Genomic DNA, 18,942 nt, shown 5'->3' with positions numbered 1-18,942 from the left:
TGTTATTATAGAAATATGAAATTAATTAATAACTAAAATCTGCTTTCAGTGATTAAATACATTCTTTTAATTGTACATCGTTAGATAGAAATGAAAAATTCAAGAGAAAACAATGAAAGATAGAAAAAAATCATACAGTGTATAATATATGTGCACTGTATTCTAATAGTTCCATACCATTACATTCATGTTAATACATGTATTATGTTATACCATATAAACATAGTATAGAAGATATTTATTTTAATATGCTGACATAATTAAAACAGTTATCTATAAATGTAGCTACTTTGTAAAGCTACGATAAACTTTATTTTAGGATAAAATTGAATTCATAAAAACTACCTGTATAGTACTTAACTTTAAATAGACACTCGCGTTGCTACATTAATTCTCTATAATTTGTCAGTATTTTTCTGGACAGATAAGAATTATTTAAGCATTTTCACATTGATATAATTCTTTATCAAAATTGCAATATTTTGTTAAAAAATTATTCAAACTACTTGCGATAATAAGCAAAGTATAAAATTTATTAAAAGTACTTATAATTATATATATCTGTAAGTCACAAAAAACTTTTGCGTCCTAGATTAAAGAATTAATAAATGTATATATTGTTAACATAAATTATATTTAATATAACGTAAAAATAATTCAAAGTTTTCCTTCAAAATAATTATTGCAAGTAAAAAATCGTTTACATAACGATCACGAAAAGGAGAAACAATAATTGATAAATAATGTCTCAGATATGAATAAATATAAGTATCTGATGTTTTATGTGTACAGCTATAGAACCTTATATTCTCCTTATTATTGTAAATATATATTTACAGCCTATAGTATTTATTAACAGAAGATTAATATATATTATTCACATTTTAAAAATATATCATTGCATTAGTTTTAAATGAAACTTTTTCTCTTTCTACATCTTTTTTGTAAGATAAATATCTATTAAATATATATAATATTTGTGAAATTTTACGTTAAATACTTATATTTTTTATAATCAAATTAAAGATTATTAAAAAATTAAATTAAAATTTTTTTAATTATGTGTAGATAATTATTAGATATATGAGTATGATATATTTATGTAGAATGTCTGATTTCATTTAACAAAGAAATATGAACAAATAATGACAATTGTCTCAAATATGTATTATTTTTTAATCGACATAGGCTATAGTAACAAATGAATGTAATGTACCTGTGAATATATTATTCTGTATCTGTCTATAATTAGAAAAGTATTAAATATATAATGTTAGTTTAATATCAATGCAATACAATTATTTAGCAATATTTTTATCTTTCTCATTTCTTGTTTTAATGCAATTCTATTACCATTAAATAATAATGAATTAAAATATTCTTTAACTTAAATGAGTACTCTTTATTTATAATCGGCATCACGTGCTAAAACAGCTGATCAGAATATCTTATCATTGAGAAATGTGAAGATAACAATTACCTTCTTAATATACATGTTAATATTTATACACGTAATTATAATTTAAAATGAATATTTTTGTAAAATTAGATGAAAATGAAATCGAAATGATCAAGAATATAAAAATTAACTTTGAGGTTATTTCATTTTCAAAGAAATCTTAAAATTATCTCTGCAAATTGAAGTTACGAGTTATCATTTTTCAAGATTAATTCAGAAGGATGACTATTCTTTGTAAATTTCTTGCAACTAATATTATTCGTCATAAATCCATTTATCTTTCTACTTCTGTAAGGCAAAAATGTGTACATACAATTTGGACCTCATCGAGAAATGTATCAAAAAAACCATGTACTTTAATTGGTTTACGATATCAAACAACAAAAGTTTTAAAAACAGATGTTCAAAATGCCCCTAAAAATGTGATATTAAAAACAAAAAAACAATCGGATCTTAAAAAATTGATTATATTGGCTGCACCTGAAAAATGGAGGTTATTAAGTGCTATTGCTTTTTTAATAGTATCATCTACTGTAACGATGGCAGTTCCTTTTTGTCTAGGAAAAGTAATTGATATTATTTATAATGTGAATGTAGACAAAATGACAGAAAAATTAAATCAATTATGTATTGTTTTATTTGGAGTATTTATGATTGGTGCTATAAGTAATTTTTGTCGTATTTATCTAATGTCAACTGCAGGCCATAGAATTACATATACTTTAAGGAAAAAAGCATACACAGCAATCCTCAGTCAAGAGACAGCAATGTTTGATACGAAGAGTACAGGAGAACTTGTTGGAAGATTAACAGGTAAGCTTTGTACATATACTCTGTTGTTTAATCATTTACCTTTATCTTTTTTCTTTTATTATACATATTACAGCATATAGAAAATTCATATTAGAAATTTGAATGTAACACATATCATATTTATAGGAGATGCTCAATTAGTAAGTTATGCTGTTACTAGCAATGTATCTGATGGCTTAAGATCTTTAATTATGACGACAAGTGGAATATCAATGATGTTTTATATATCACCGCAGTTAGCTCTTGTTGGTTTGTCAGTAGTACCTATAGTTGCTGGTATAGCTATCATTAATGGACGTTACTTGAAAAAAATCTCAAGAAATGTACAAGATAGTTTGGCAGTATTAAATACAGAGGCAGAAGAAAGAATTAGTAATATAAGAATTGTCAAAGCTTATGCGCAAGAAATTCAAGAAGTTAAAAGATATAGTTCTAAATTACAAGACGTTCTTAAATTATGTTATAAAGAAAGTTTATATAGAGGGATATTTTTTGGTATGACAGGTTTATCTGGGAATGTAATTATATTATCTGCACTCTATTATGGTGGAGTTATGGTATCTGATTCAACTATAACAATTGGAAATTTGAGTGCTTTTCTATTATATGCGGCATACGTAGGAATATCATTGAATGGATTATCTTCATTTTACAGTGAATTGAACAAAGCTTTGGGCGCAAGTTCACATTTATTTGAATTAATTGACAGAAAACCAAAAATACCTATTAAAGGTGGTAAAATATTGGAGAACGAATTGACTGGTGATATTATATTTCAAAATGTTAATTTTTCATATCCTACAAGACAAAATTCGCTTATTCTTCGTGATTTTAATTTACATATACCAAAACATTCAATAACTGCTATTGTTGGTTCCTCTGGCTCTGGAAAATCTACAGTAGCTATGTTATTATTAAGACTTTATGATCCATGTAAAGGAAGTGTATTATTGGATGATCATGATCTCAAAGAGCTCGATCCAATTTGGGTAAAATCACAAATTGGAGTAGTTCCTCAAGAACCAATTCTCTTTAGTGGTACTATAAAGGAAAATATTCTTTATGGTACAGAAAATGTAACAGAACATGAAATAGAAGAAATTTCAAAGAAGGCACACGTTTTAGAATTTACAAATAAAATGAAAGATGGTTTAAATACTATTGTTGGAGAAAAAGGCATTACACTTAGCGGAGGTCAAAGACAGAGAATTGCTATTGCAAGAGCTTTAGTGAAGGTAGGTACAAGCATTTTAAATTACTTTTAATTTGTACATGAATATATCGTATTTAATTTCGAATAATATTTTTAATATATTTGTTCAGAAACCTAAAATTTTAATTTTTGACGAAGCGACTAGTGCATTAGATGCAGAAAGTGAACGTTTTGTTCAAGAAGCATTAGAACATGCTACTCATGGGAAAACAGTACTTACTATAGCTCATAGACTTAGTACAATAAAAAATGCTGACAAAATTGTGGTAATAGATCAAGGAGAAGTTGTAGAAATAGGAACATATAGTACCTTAATGAGTTTGGAACAAGGTTACTTTAAAAACTTGGTAAAACATCAAGCTTTTACATAAATTAAATTAAATTGACATGTAGATTTTTTAAATGCAATTTTTTTTTGTATACTGTACATTCGTGTATATTAAGTATATTATTAAAAAAGAATAATAATAAAAAAAATATATGTAGTTATAAACTAAATGATAAGTGTTTGTTTATTTTTATTCAGAGGGAAGCATGAACTTTAGAAAAATATATGTTATTTACTTTTATGCACATTGGATGAATAAATAATATAAACTTTCTATAAAAATATTATATGACTTATATTTTGCATAATAAGAATAACCAATTAACAATAAAGTATGAGAAATGCTATAATAAATTAAGATGATATATATTTAATGCTTTTTTAAGACTTTTAATAACAGGGGTAGGATGTAAGAATGAATTATGAAATCAATGTAAAGATGTATAATACCATGTATTATTTTTTCTTACATACAGTAATCTATATATCTAAAATTTTTGCTGGTACCCAAGCCTTAAATATAATGCATGTAGTATTATACAGAACAATATGATTGAAGTCATTTTGATAAAAACATAGACTGGTTTTAATATGTCTTTAATCTATAAGGCAGATGTTATAAATAATTCCATTTTGGTAATAATCCTCATGTATTTTGCTATAAAACAATATACACAGCTAATTTAAGTTATTCATGTTCTTATAATAATATTATTCTATATAACCTTTAAATTAATATGCCATAATATGATATAATTACTGTATAATTTATCATCTTGTTAGTTTTGCATTTTGGATCAAAGTTCAGCATACATATATATGTCATTCAAACATTTGGTTAAATCGGTATATATGTACTGAACTTACTTTCAAAGTTAACTATATTCTTATATAAATTTTGAAATCAATCTTTTCTTCATTAAAAGCATAGCAAGACATGGAGAGAGCAATGCTATCTTTTTAGTTACAAGAAAAATGCTTGTCATTGCTATACTTTTTTTCTCATAGCAAACACGCATAATAGAGACATTCACTCATTGATGATAATCTAAAGTCATATTGGAATTTATATTTTAATCATCATTTATTATTTTTATAGTTCAAATATTTGTATCTCAGTCAACTTTTATCAAAGTCGGTCTTACAATGGAATTGTTGGATAGCTTTTCAAAATAATGCGAATTAAACACTTCCAAATATCATTATTTTGAAAAGTTCTATGTGTTTGTTTCTCTATATAAGACAACCTTGAAGTCAGCTTTACGATCAAGGCTTGTATTAAAAAGATTTTATAAAGGCTACAGTCATATTTTTAGCTAATTGTATGACTTAATCACAATTGGCTTATACGAGTAATCGTATATATTGATTTTCTTCAACTATTAATAAGCCTTTACTTTTGTATTACAATAGTCATACATATTAGAAAGAAATACAACTCTAACCTAAGCAAATATATATCAACAGTATTTATATAAATCTACATTGAAATTTTTACAAAGTGCATTGAAATATATATATGGATACCAATCCCTGATCATAAAACAAACTTTTAATATTATAATGTTTTAGGAAAAGGCAGTGTTTTGTTATTTTTAAGACTTTCCAAATTTATTTTTATACACTTTTGCATAAATATCAGAATTTAATCAAGTATATTACAAATGCAATTAATAAAGCATTAAATATCTTTAATTAATATATTCGAGTATAAAGTATTGGAAAATAATAAACCGTCAGAAAGTTAAACAAAAAAAGCAGTCATAATAAATCAGAAATAATACTATCAATACCAAGGATACTGTAAAGATTTTTTTCTTTTTTTCGTGTGCACGTTTATTGTTCGCATAAATTTCTGCTTTAATGGTTGTAGTTAAAATAGAAATGATTTGTGAAAAAACCAATATTTATTTTATACATTCTACATTAACTTTTGGCTAGCTCTATTGTTTCCTGCTCCATTGGTTCACCTTGAAACATTGATAATGATTCATCATCATCTACATCCATCAATTCCATTGAATCACATTCGTTTTTACACACAGTACTATCTACTATCAAAGAGTCATTTTCTTTTACTTTACAAGTAGATTTTGTCTTATTACCTTCAATGTCTTCTAAATCATGATTCTTGTTAGAAATTAATTTTTCTTTTATTGTTGATTGACAATTAGTATTTGATGCATCATTTTTTACTTCTTCTATCTCCACGGGTGTTGACAGGTCATGTACTTTTCTTAATTTAGGTTCAGAATCTTTAGGTTCTTCTATAATAGGAATTGGGTCAGGTACTATGGATTTCATAACTTTGCTGTCATCTTCTAAAGCTTCCACTATTGTAACACCACTCTTATCAGTATTAGAATTATTAATATTTTCTGTGATATCACTGCTTTTTGAATCTGGATCTTCGATAATCGGTTTTACATCTTCTGTTGTTAATTCTGTAGCTTCAATATTTTGTTTCGCATGCTCAGTATCTGAAATTTCATTAGTAGAGGTATCCATTGGGATATCTTTAGAATCTTCTATGTTTTCTAACATTCCTGAAACCATAGTATTACTTGTCATTAACGAGGTATTTGTACACTCTTCAGAAGTGGCTGTAACATCTGTCTCCAATTCATATGATTTTACAGATGTACATCTTATCTCTTCTGAATTGTCAACGGAAGAAGAATTTTCAATACTTTTATTTTCTAAAGTTAATACTTTTCTACCATCTATGCTCTGTATATTCCTGTGAACATTTTCTTGTGCGTCTGAAATATCAGATTCTGAATTTAATTTTTCATCCTCTTTGTCAATATCCGTTTTTGTAATATTTTCTTCTTCCGTGTTTGGAATTGTAGTGTTATCTGTGGTTATAATTGTCTTCAATTCAGAGCTTGTTTTTAATTCTTCAGTTGTTATGGGATTAGTTGGTTCATCCTCCGTATCCATAACCAATGTACCACTGTTTATTTTATCTTTTACTTTAGAATCATCTAAACAAAATTTGGGTATTTTCGAATCGCCCAATGAAAAGTCCTTAGCTTGAAAAGTTGTTTGTAATTTTTTTGTAGAATCTGTTACATCACTATCCTCACCTTCTAAATCTAAACTTGGTTGTGAACTCGTATCTTCATTCATAATAGCCTCTGGTATGTCATTAACAATACCTGAGGCTTCAGTATTTATCGTAGATAAGTTTTGCATACCTGGAGTAACAGTTGAATCCTGTGGCTGAACTTGAGAGGTTAGATTTGTGACGGATGAAAATTCAGAGGAAGTTTCAATGAAATTAGATACCACACCCTCTGATCTCGACGAGGATAAAGTACCCTTTTCTTGATTCTCATCCGTTCCAAATACACTTTTGACTACTGTTGCTGATGGAATAACGGTTTGCAATAGAGATGTTTCATTTTCCACAGTATGTACACTTATGGTTACGGTGGAAGTACAATCTTTTTCCCAATATTCCATTTCAACATCTTGAGGTGGTTGTGTTACAGGTGCAGCCTCATCTACGGAGCCATTGACCATACTGTCTCCATTTTCACTGCGTCGTGCTATTGGGCCAGGTTCTCTCGTAGATACTACCAATATGTTTTTCTCAATAGCACGCATGAACTTGTCTACACGATTATACTCTTTCCTAGGTGCAGTTAAAAGCTCACAGATTCGTTGAACAGTAAATGGTGCATTAGCAAAGGATTCTAGTCGTTCCAGAAGATTGCTTTTCATTGTGTCATAATTAAAGTGTTCAACGTTAGGACAAGGTGCAAGTTCCAAAGTTGGACAGCTTTCGTAAAAATCTGTCATTACACGAGTTAATTTTTCTCTAAAAAGTGTTTTTATCATTGACCACTGATAAACCGGATCACCTGTTTTGGCGACCCAACAAAGATAGTCTTCCAATTCTCGCGGTATCTCAGTTGGTCGCATTTTCTGAAATTCGTCGAGAGCCTGTAATACCTCCTCCAAATTTTCCATCTTCCTCGCCTACTACACCCCTCCACCTCCTCCGTTTAACCAACAATCGAAATCAAGAATTTGCGTAAATTACTTCCTGAAACCTTCTGTGAAACTTCTTACGAGAAACAACGAAAAACGCAAACACACCGGATGCAAAACAGCAACAATGAAGGGGAGGACGGAGTAATCGCAGGAATACCAACTTATTAAGAACAAATGTTACTAGCGTCTCTCGTAACCAAGTATTTCGATTTATTCAAAATAATTACATAATCGTTATTACGACTACTGATTGGATATTTTTGTATTCGTCAACGAAAATTTTCAAAGATGTAATTGCGCGCGCGCGCGATCTTTCTTTCTAATTATTTATAATTTAAAAATTTAATGAATAATAAATTGGTAATCTATCTTCGTGAGAATTCTTCTTTAAAAATATATTTATAAAACAAATTTTTATTTAATATTTAAAGAATACTATTCTCTATATATCGATTAATTTTTTTTATTTCTATTTTAATAAAATCAATAATGTACGTTACGCGCAAAATGTGCATTCTATTATCCTCACATGATCGATCTATTTTTAGTAGAGGTATAAACCGTTTTATTTTTAAACTTGTATGATTATATACATGAATAAATTGGAAATGAAACATTTTTGATTACACATGCAATTTATATTTCAAATTGTATAGATTTAAAAAATTCTTTCATCACAGCGTTGTTGTTATTATTATTATTGCATTATGTACTTATTATAATATTTTTAGTTCATATAATCAGGGTAAAAGATTTTGTACACTTTATTGAGATATTCTTAATATAAGTTTTGACAGTATATTAAATAGCAATAAAAGAGTAATACATCATATATTAGTAAAAGTGCACAACATATAGATATATAAATATAGTACGCATCATCTACAATCACATATGACACAATATTTTAGTAATGCAGAAATTGATTTGATATTTTTGTGATTTTGTAAGATCATTTAATATGTGTATATATTTATATGTATTTATATAAATATTTATAACGATATAATATTGTTATTTATAATATTTATAATTTTCTGTCATAAGTTATCCTTTAAGTACTCACTTAGTGTACAACAATAATCTTATGATTGCGCGTTCGAAAGTCATAGAGGTCCCATTCGTATTTCAGTCTTGACGCATATGGATCACATCTATGGTTCACGGTTACTATGATCTTTACTACAATGATCCACAACGTTGTCTATGTCTCTTTCAAACACACAATAATTATTTGTTGTTGCAATTTATTGAATAACTTATACAAAATCGAAGTATAACTTCTTGTATTTTCTTTAAAACGTGTGATACTTTTTAAATGTTATAGAATACAATTTGTTGAAGATTTAATTATGACAAATTTAAAACTCATTTTTTCAATTAGTACTGCAAAACTCTACAAAATTACATAGATATTCAACATTTCAATTACATCTCATAATGGAAGAACAATTAACATTAATTAATTATATAAGTATATTTAAATATAAAAAATCTCTTGTAATCAAAAAGAAGTAACAATAATTAAATAAAAGTATAAGTTATAATAGAATTTAAGTAATCTATATGATTATTCTAATGCTACTGCATTAATTTTTTGTACCAAATAAATAAAATATAAATAACAAAATATTAACTTGGGGCACAAAATTTTTATTGCACGTAATAATGTGCATAATTCTTAGAGATTAAGCGTGTAATAATCTATTTAATATGTATACATATTGCATCATGGAAAAGATCATAGTAACAACAAAATTGCATATAAGTTAATTCAATATCATTGAAAACTTATTTTTAATGATCATGTAAATTCACCCTAGACAGATCTTAGTTAATTACAACTATCCAATAAATTTGTTATTAATAATGAATTTATGAATTTATGGAATTAAGCATTAAACCACATAAAATTACTTTATATTTCTGTTTCCTTTTTTTTTTTTTTGAATATTTAAACATCCACAACCATTTTTTTATGAATGTCTGTATTACCAACAACCTAGAAAAATAATTTCATTGGTAATATGAATAAGAAATGTTGATTTTACATGTAAATGTAATTTCTTACCGAACAAAATTCTTCAAAGCTGATCTTGCCATCTTCATCTTTATCAGCAAATAATATTGTTTTATCAACAATTTGCTGTAATTGTGTATCTTTTAAATTATTGCCTACCATCATTTTCAATACTTGAAATAATTCTCCATTACTTATAAAGCCATCGTTATCCATGTCATAAATTCTGAATGCGAATCGTAATTTACTTTCTTTGTCACCCTGTAGAATTATATGTGTATATATATATATATACATATACACACCCAAGGCGATATCAGAGAATAAACTATACATAATTAATGCATTTCATAACATAAATTTAACAAATGCTAACCTTAACGCTAAATTGTGAAACACCATGAATAAATTCTTTAAAATCTACTTCACCATTGCCATCCGCATCAAAAATATCGATGACACGTTGAACTAAAGGGTTTTGTTGTAATTCAGGTAAGGACATGAATTCATCGATACTAAGTGCACCACTGTTGTCCAAATCTAGCTTCCGAAAACGTTTTCCCAATCTTCTAATTTCATCCACATCAACTAAGTCATCAAGCATATTTCATAAGAATATTATTAATTCAATATTTTCTACCATATTAAAATAAATTTATATATTGGATACAAGTAACTATCAATCATAATTAAATGCATATATGATTTCAAAATGAAATATGTGATTTGCATTCTGATATTTGTACTAAATTTTATTGAAATGAATATTTATGAATATATATATATATATATATATATAATGCAAGTTATTTCTAAAAAGAAAATGCAATATTTAATAAAATAAATTATATGTCATACTAATAATTAAAACTTATTTATTTTCAATTGTAAAAGCAAAGCGTCAATATTAGAACATTAACATAAAACATAAACATTAATATTAAAATTTAATTATTGACTTACAGTTAGAGCACAATTCCATAGGCAGAGAACTTTCGTTACCCTATAAAAATACGTAATTCAAGTTTAACGAGTATATATATTTAAAGTGCAATGAAATATTATGCAAATATATATATCATAATGGTATTTTTATAAGTATTATATTCTTTTCTCTATGAAGTTCAAATTCAAGAAGTTCATATAGAAAAATGATAAATATATTTATGAATTTGTATATGGTAAATCAATCGTGAATATTATATTAATATAGAGTATATTTAATTACCATTGTGAATTTATAATGTTATTAATTTATTTTGTAAATATTAGTGCAGGAATTAAAGTTGACTATTAACAGCAGGTTAAACTGTCTGGCAAACGACCAAAACTAGCTAAAAGCATAAAATAAGAAATATAGATAGTGATGTATCAAGATTTTGTTGCATTTACTAAATATAAAGATATGAAACGCACCCTGGTAGGAAAGAAACGAAGAAACTTTTCATTAAGAAAGAAGAACAATTTTCAATTACCAAAATAAAATAAATAAAAATAATTAAAATTTAAATAACTGAATATTTATTGTTTTTATCTTATTTTAAATTTACGCGCTTTCGTGCATCGTACCTTCAGAAGGGATTTATAGATGTTTGATTGGTTGAAGCTTTTAGAGGTTTGATTGTTGCATATTTACAGACGTCTGATTGGTTAAAGATTTACAACCTCTATTTATTCGTAAGTATACAATCTAGATCAGAAGAATTATCTATAAAAATTGTGATTTAAATACTATTTTCCTTTTTTAAAATAAATTTTCATTAAAAATGAAACCAACATTTTAAATGAAATAGAAAGTAATGCATTAAAATGCAAGTAGTATAAAAAATATTTTACTAATTTTCATTGGTTCAAATAGATGACGCATCCTGTAACTGATGTTCTACTTGCGCTCGTTGAACTTTCGTTATATATTTTTATATATATAGTATATTAAAAATCTACAGAGCAGCTGTAGGAAACTTACAGCATATTCCTTCTATATTGCATCTTAATACCAAGGAAGAAAAAATGGAAAGGAAAATTATAATTTATTGAATTTCTAAAAATTATTTATAAAACTTTTTAATATTCGAATATTCTACGTGTTCAAAACAGGGTATATTTTATGTATATATTAATATATATATAGTTTAAGTTTCAACGCGACTTATGATTAATCAAAAAAGTATCTGTGTAAATAGTGACAAGCTGATAGTGAACTACATTTGTGATAGTGATAAAAAGTTCACGTGAATGGAATTCATTACTGTCATGTAGTACAATGACGTATAAACGTCAGGAATATATAAAGTACTTACTTTTTTTTGACTATTATCATGGGATCCAGATTAAGGTAATTCGAAGATTTGTATTATTTACATTATTCTATTATTAAATAACAATCTAGTATCATAAATAAGAATTTAATCATTTATAATAATGCATACACGAATAAATAGTATATATATATACATATATTTTGTCTATACATCGAGATCGTTTATACTTTCTATAACAAATATTTTTTATCAAAATCTAACTTTAAATAGCTTATATTATTTTTACTTATATGCAATTAGACTAATGTAAGTATTATAGATCAAATTTTATTTAAAAATGGATAAATCGTGTCATCATACCAGATATTCTACAGACAGATGGTAGAAATAAATTTATTGATATTTACATTATTTAACTAATATCTTTATTTTTAGTTGTACTATTTATTTTACTATTATATGTATTCAAAATATAGAGTCATAAGTCAAAGCGATTAACTCTGCTTTTACATTTTTCAAAAGTTCGTATTAATACTTCTATTGTATTGTATTCAAATTAAATTGCCCTGACAATTGGTTAATAATATTTTAATTGATCAATCTTTATTAAATATAAAGTTTTTTGGTATAAAAGCATTGTATACTTTAGAATTCAAATGAAGATAAAATAAAATAAAATAGATTCACTTCGTTCAATATTTATTTATATGTATTTTTCAATCTCTCATCTTTCTTTAATCTTAATGTTATATTATATATAGCATTTGTTATGTTTTCAGGGAGGACGTTAAGCAGTTATTTGAATGTTTTTGTGAAATTGCTGCACCTGTTAGCAACAAACAAGCTTGGATTCTACAAAAATATCCAAGTTCTTTTTCAGATGAAGAGATCTTGAAGTCAGTCCCTAAATTTGCGTATCCCTGTGAAATAGAAAAGTAATGTATAAATACATATATATATATATATATATATATATTCTTAATATTTCTACAGATAGAATAAGTAATAAATAAATAAACAACACACCCTTCCACTTCAATCCTTTATATNATATATATATATATATATATATATATAATGTTTCTGTGTTTGTGACATATTGATTATTTAAAAAAATATTCTTTTTAATATTGATTCTCTATGTTAACTGTGCTATTATTATATTGTTCTTAGTTTACTGGTGCAGCACTTCTCATTTGTGCTTACTAGTATAGATTCAAAGTGGACCTTTGGTTTTTGTCGGCATGATCCAAAAACAGAGACCGCATTAGTGGTCTTAAGTGCATTGCCATGGCATGAAACATTTTATAAGTTAGTATTTTATCTATATTTAGACGAAAAACAAAATATATATATGTATTATGTGTTATCTTGTAATCATTTTATTTGTTTTTTAAATAGTTTTAAATATAACGTGTTTTTCTTATATATTTAGATTATTAAATCATATTGCATCTTTAACAAATAATGGAAGTGGGGAAGATCTTTGTAAATTTCTTGAAAAGGTACACAGCTGCGGTGTTCCAATACCTGGGAATTCAATATCTATACCAATACCAAGTCTTAATTCTGTAAGTTATACAAACTTATAATTTTCATATTAATTGCTAATAATATTGAATTTATATTTTATATAAAATTTTAAAAATGATTATTAAAAACTTTAAATTTATAAAATCTTCGTACATTTATTTTTAGAATTTTGTTTGCCAAAGTCCTAAACAATTTCAATTACCTAGTATTCCAGAAAATGTGAGTAATTATATGTACATATTTTATTAATATAAATTAGAAAAATAGTTATAAAGTATACATATGATGAAGAAGCTATATTACTTTATATATTTTACATATGTTTACAGAGAAATTTGACAGAATATTACAGTGCTGTAGATGCTCATAATATGATGGTAGTTTTCGCGTCTATGCTATATGAAAGGCGTATTATTTTTACTTCCAAACGTCTATCAAGGCTAAGTGCATGTGTACAAGCATGCAATGCTTTAATTTATCCAATGATTTGGCAGCACATATATATCCCAGTACTTCCATTATCTTTAATGGATTATTTATTAGCACCAATGCCATTTCTGATAGGTGTACCTGCTCCAACACTTCAGGTAATTATTACTTGATTATATTTTTAATTCATATCAAAAAAGGCTTTAATATAAAAACATTTTATAATTTTTTAATTTTAGAGAGTTCACAAAAGTGATTTAGGTGAAGTAGTTATTTTAGATGCTGATAATAACACCATTGAGTCTCCTTTTCAAGATTTGGAATCTTTACCTCAAGATGTAGTATGTATAAATACTTATTTATGTATTTCAAATAATAAATCTATTTAAAGGAACTATAGTTCATTTTTAAAAATAAATAAAAAGTATGTTTACTTCAGGTAACAAATTTAAAAAAAGCATTGCGTAATAGACCTGCCTTACTCGGGGATGGAGTATCAAGAGCATTTTTACGAGCATTAGTACAACTGACTGCAGGATATAGAGAAGCATTAACTTTGCAACAAGGAGAGCGTATCACGTTTGATCAAAATGCATTTGTAGAAAGTAGACCATCTTCTATGCAACCTTTTCTACGAAAAATGTTAGAACTTCAAATTTTTCAACAAGTATGTGTAACTTGTAAGTTTTTTACTAACAAATTTCCAAATGCTGGATCATAACAATTTTCAAAATTATTTGTATATCTTAATGTATTAATTGTATAACAAGGTATTGATTAAAAAACAAAAATACATTTTTTATAATATATTTTTTTTAGCAACTCCATGTGTTATAAAGAAATCAATATTGGAACAATAGAATATTATGTATGTTTTAGTTTATAGAAGAGAGATTAAATATGCTCAATTCAGGACTTGGATTCTCAGATGAATTTGAGATGGAAGCATGCAGTTATTCAGTCAAATCTAGCAATAAATTTATGCAACAATATAGAGAATGGACTTACACCATGCGAAAGGAAAGCTCAGCATTTTTCCGTAGCGTGAAGGATAAAGTAAGTTGTTTGAAAAACAAATTGTTATAATTTGTCTTTTGTTATTCTATTAATTGATAAGTAAATATTCCAATAAAATTTACTTAATCGTAGGCAAATCCAGCTGTAAAATATGCAGTTAAATCTGTAAGTTTAAATAATTTGTACATAGAAATATATTTAATGGTAGAAGTAGTAGTAAAAATAATCATTTACAAACATTTGTTTAAATTTCTAGTTTTAATTTTGCATTAAAATGAAATATAGTTAAAAAATAAAATGTATTTCTGTAAAAATTAATTACAGGTCAAAGATAGAGGAAAAGATATGAAAACTGCATATAAAGGATTGAAGTGGAAGGGTGTGTTGTTTATTTATTTATTACTTATTCTATCTGTAGAAATATTAAGAATATATATATATATATATATATCTTTATTAAATAATTATTAACAAATATTTTGATTTAGGACGATCAAATAGAAGTGAGAATAGTATGAGATTTCATCAACCAAGATCTGCGCCTAGTTCGCCTACACTAGACAGAAATCCTATTGGATTTACAGCACCACCTAAGTCTCCCAATGGATTTACTGCTACAACTAGTTATAGAAAGGAATTACGTTTGCGTAATAGCAATTTTACAGACCCGAGGTAAAAATTATATTTTTTCAGCAATACGAAAATACCATTTAATAGATCAATAATTATATAATAAAAATATGTAATACTTTTATTAAAAATGCGTGTTTTATTTATCCTAACAGAAAACAATACTCACCATTAAGTCCAAGTTCTCCTGATGAATCGGAACCACCACCAGAACGTATAAATATAGATCTTATGCATGAACTTCGGGATGTAATATATCCAAATACACCACCTGTGGATAGAACTGTAAGTAATTTATTCAATAGTATTTTGTTTTGTCTAATGAAAACTTTTGGAGAAGTTATAAAACTTTAAAACTCTCTTCTTGTTTCCACGATTTAATTGAACTATACAGTTTAACATAGACATATATATTCACTATCACTTTGAGCATATTTAATGAAAAATAATACAGGTAATAGCATGATGCATGTACATAACATTATATGTCAATTATTCTACTTCCACAATTTATTTATTTGTCTTCTTTTTAAATAAAAATTAAAGTATAAATTAAATAAATCTTTGATTATACATTTTTGTAATACTTCTTATGCTTTTGCGTGAATGTTAAATGTTTATATATATTTGTTATTTATTCGTTTGCAAATTTATTGTGCTATTGTGATGTATTACATGTTATCATTGTATGTAAGTAATACATTTTTCATAAAAATAAAATCAGCATAAAGCTATCACAGAAAATGAATAAAAATGAATAAAAAAATCATTACACTAGTGTTCATAAAAATACGTATCTGTGTAACGTGAATCTATCTCAATTATTCCTTTACATGATCTTCAATATTTGTATTACATGTTCTTGCAAAAATGCGTGCTATTACTGAGAGCTACATGAAGACACATTTTTGAAACACATTATAATTCAATGCATGCAATAGCATGAAATCTTGTAAATGTATATATATTTATATATATGAAAGAAATAATTTATGCGAATATTTATTTTATTTGTATATTTAATTTCATTTAATATATATTTTAACTCATTACAAATAAACGTGTCTCATGCACCACCTTTCAGTTGAAGCCAGTGCGCAGTTTAGACAGCTTGAGATCTGCATGGAGTGGGCATTCACGACATGGCCCTCTACCTCGTACTATTGTCAGAAACACTCATGAAATATCCCCTCCAAAAATTACTTCATCTTGCATCCAACCAACATCCACCATGAATGATACAATTGATCAATGTAATTCTTCAATGGAAGCATTACAGATAAATATGAACAAACCTTTTAGTAATGATACATTGTTTGATAAATCAAATAAAATTACTTCTGAAACAGATTCAGAAGCATGTCTCATGCATAGTTCATCCTCTGTACATGGATTATCTGCACAATCTAATTTTTTACGTGATTTGCATACATGTAACGAATGGATTACTCCTGCTATTAATGTTCCTCATTATTTACAAAATGACATTAAACAGCAAAAATCGCAATCTAAAATTCATTCACAGAATCTTACTAAAATCGATTATAAAAATATTTTTACAAATATCGATTCAGTGTTGAAAAAACAGAATGACAATATAAGTGATAATTGTATTTTAACTACTAATTCTTTTCAAGAAACTGAGGATGATCCTTTTGATACAAGCAAAGTGTTTATTCCTTCCTATTTACAAAAACCATTGTTTCATTCCACAAATCCATCTTTATCTACTAATTCTGACATACCAATCCATCCTGTAAGTACTACATCCTGTTCTGCACAAGCTAAGGTAAACATCATAGTTCATTGTTGCTACTATTTATATTTATATTTTTCTTCATTAAGTTGAAACACGTAGTACTTACGTTTTATGTTAAAATTATACAATATATTATATGTGAAATTTTTGTAAAATAAAAATTTTCATTATTAGTATTTTTCCAAATTATTATGCAAGAATTAAATTGTATATAGATACATTGCATTATTGTCTTACGTGATTGATGTACAAGAGTATATCACTGAAAATATTTGTGTTTCTGTAATGTATATTATTTCTTTTTTTCTTTTTTATTTTTACTTTTTGTTACAGAGTTCACCAGAAGTGCCAGATTTAATCAGATTAGATTCTACGAATAGCAACGATGATTTTGATCCATTACTCTCTAAATCTTCAGTATTTTCTAATACAAAACAAATGACACAATCCTTACATATTCCAGAAATGGGTGAAGGTCTAAGTAACCCTTTATATCCGTATTTTCAACCCTTACACAGTGGAAAAGATGTACAACATTCGCATAAACCTTCTGATAGTGTTGGTGATTTGGATCTATTGCAAGCATATGGTTTAGATTTTGATAAATTTAGTGTAACTAATGGTGCATCGCCAACAAAAAGTTCAGTAGTATCTACACAAAATGCACCTGGAAACAGTATTAAAAATATGGATAATGCTTTTAGCTTATCGCTCGGCACATCTACAGTTAAATCACAAAATAATTGGACAAAATTTGAATAGATAAAAAAGATTAGAATTCGCATATCATAATTGTATATATCTATATATATATATTTATCTGTTTTTGTTATTTATCACTATATATCTGCAGCATAATTTGTATATTTTCTTTTGGAGAGATAATTGATGCAAATGTTCATAATAATATTATATTAGAACATGGATTATTGTTACTTTCATTGATAGGAAGTGTATCATTCCTATCCTGATGCACAATTATGAATTTAATATATCTATTTATATGAAAAATTTCTTGTAATCTAATTGTTTAGAAAAATGCTTATTTGTACATAACTACAAAATTTTATTATTATTATTATTTTTTCTGTTATCTACAATTAAATCATTTTTAATATGTATATAATTCGTTCTCATAAATAACCCTCAAGAGTTTTAATCTAAAAGTATTATAAATAAAATCAGCTCAGGGAAACAAGCATTGTAAGCAAGGCAGATTCACATACATCAGTTTAAAGTTTGAATTTTATACGATAATTAAAAAATCATAAAAATTATCCAATTCATATTTTAAGATTTATTCTAAAGAAGTGATTTATAGTGATGTAATAATTTAATCATATAAAATATATACTACGTATTATAAATAATGATGTCATACATACATACATAAAAATAATTTTTCACGTATAACATATTTGAAAAATTCCGAAAAATTTTCTGATGAGAAATATTTGTTATTTTATATATATATATAT

General features: G+C 26.2%; 4 protein-coding genes across 9 annotated transcripts; 2 read left to right on the top strand and 2 right to left on the bottom strand.

The window, feature by feature from the left end:
• The first annotated feature begins 1,406 nt into the window (after positions 1-1,406).
• On the top strand, positions 1,407-3,937 carry LOC106788777 (ATP-binding cassette sub-family B member 10, mitochondrial). 3 transcript variants are annotated; one of them, XM_014752338.1, is made up of 4 exons: positions 1,867-2,025; positions 2,162-2,272; positions 2,399-3,507; positions 3,596-3,930. In XM_014752338.1, the coding sequence occupies exons 1-4, from the start codon at positions 1,947-1,949 to the stop codon at positions 3,854-3,856; spliced, it is 1,560 nt and encodes a 519-aa protein (XP_014607824.1). In that variant the 5' UTR covers positions 1,867-1,946; the 3' UTR covers positions 3,857-3,930. The 3 variants fall into 3 exon arrangements, with proteins under 3 accessions (XP_014607823.1, XP_014607824.1, XP_014607825.1); XM_014752339.1 differs by having other exon boundaries at positions 1,884-1,952; positions 3,596-3,926; XM_014752337.1 differs by having other exon boundaries at positions 1,407-2,272; positions 3,596-3,937.
• Positions 3,938-5,413: 1,476 nt separating this feature from the next.
• Positions 5,414-7,983, bottom strand: LOC106788776 (serine/threonine-protein phosphatase 4 regulatory subunit 2-like). Its single transcript, XM_014752335.1, has one exon. The coding sequence runs from the start codon at positions 7,789-7,791 to the stop codon at positions 5,740-5,742; it is 2,052 nt and encodes a 683-aa protein (XP_014607821.1). The 5' UTR covers positions 7,792-7,983; the 3' UTR covers positions 5,414-5,739.
• Positions 7,984-9,454: 1,471 nt separating this feature from the next.
• On the bottom strand, positions 9,455-11,200 carry LOC106788783 (calcineurin subunit B type 2). Its single transcript, XM_014752345.1, has 5 exons — positions 11,064-11,200; positions 10,799-10,838; positions 10,212-10,423; positions 9,887-10,096; positions 9,455-9,817 (listed from the first exon to the last, which is right to left on the bottom strand). Exons 1-5 carry the CDS (start codon positions 11,064-11,066, stop codon positions 9,770-9,772), a joined length of 513 nt encoding a protein of 170 aa, XP_014607831.1. The 5' UTR covers positions 11,067-11,200; the 3' UTR covers positions 9,455-9,769.
• Positions 11,201-11,783: 583 nt separating this feature from the next.
• On the top strand, positions 11,784-18,863 carry LOC106788771 (DENN domain-containing protein 1B). 4 transcript variants are annotated; one of them, XM_014752326.1, is made up of 16 exons: positions 11,784-11,933; positions 12,019-12,170; positions 12,876-13,031; positions 13,270-13,407; positions 13,532-13,667; positions 13,795-13,848; positions 13,959-14,216; positions 14,298-14,399; positions 14,498-14,725; positions 14,938-15,114; positions 15,208-15,240; positions 15,400-15,454; positions 15,564-15,747; positions 15,861-15,990; positions 16,790-17,494; positions 17,798-18,863. In XM_014752326.1, exons 2-16 carry the CDS (start codon positions 12,154-12,156, stop codon positions 18,224-18,226), a joined length of 2,802 nt encoding a protein of 933 aa, XP_014607812.1. In that variant the 5' UTR covers positions 11,784-11,933; positions 12,019-12,153; the 3' UTR covers positions 18,227-18,863. The 4 variants fall into 4 exon arrangements, with proteins under 4 accessions (XP_014607812.1, XP_014607811.1, XP_014607813.1 ...); XM_014752325.1 differs by having other exon boundaries at positions 11,784-12,170; XM_014752327.1 differs by lacking the exon at positions 13,795-13,848 and having other exon boundaries at positions 11,784-12,170.
• Positions 18,864-18,942: the final 79 nt, after the last annotated feature.

Source organism: Polistes canadensis, unplaced genomic scaffold, assembly GCF_001313835.1.
Source record: "Polistes canadensis isolate GaletaPanama2010 unplaced genomic scaffold, ASM131383v1 scaffold_153, whole genome shotgun sequence".
Classification (NCBI taxonomy): Eukaryota; Metazoa; Arthropoda; class Insecta; order Hymenoptera; family Vespidae; genus Polistes; species Polistes canadensis.
The sequence above is the reverse complement of the archived record's forward strand: the minus strand, read 5'-3'. Positions and strand labels throughout refer to the sequence as shown.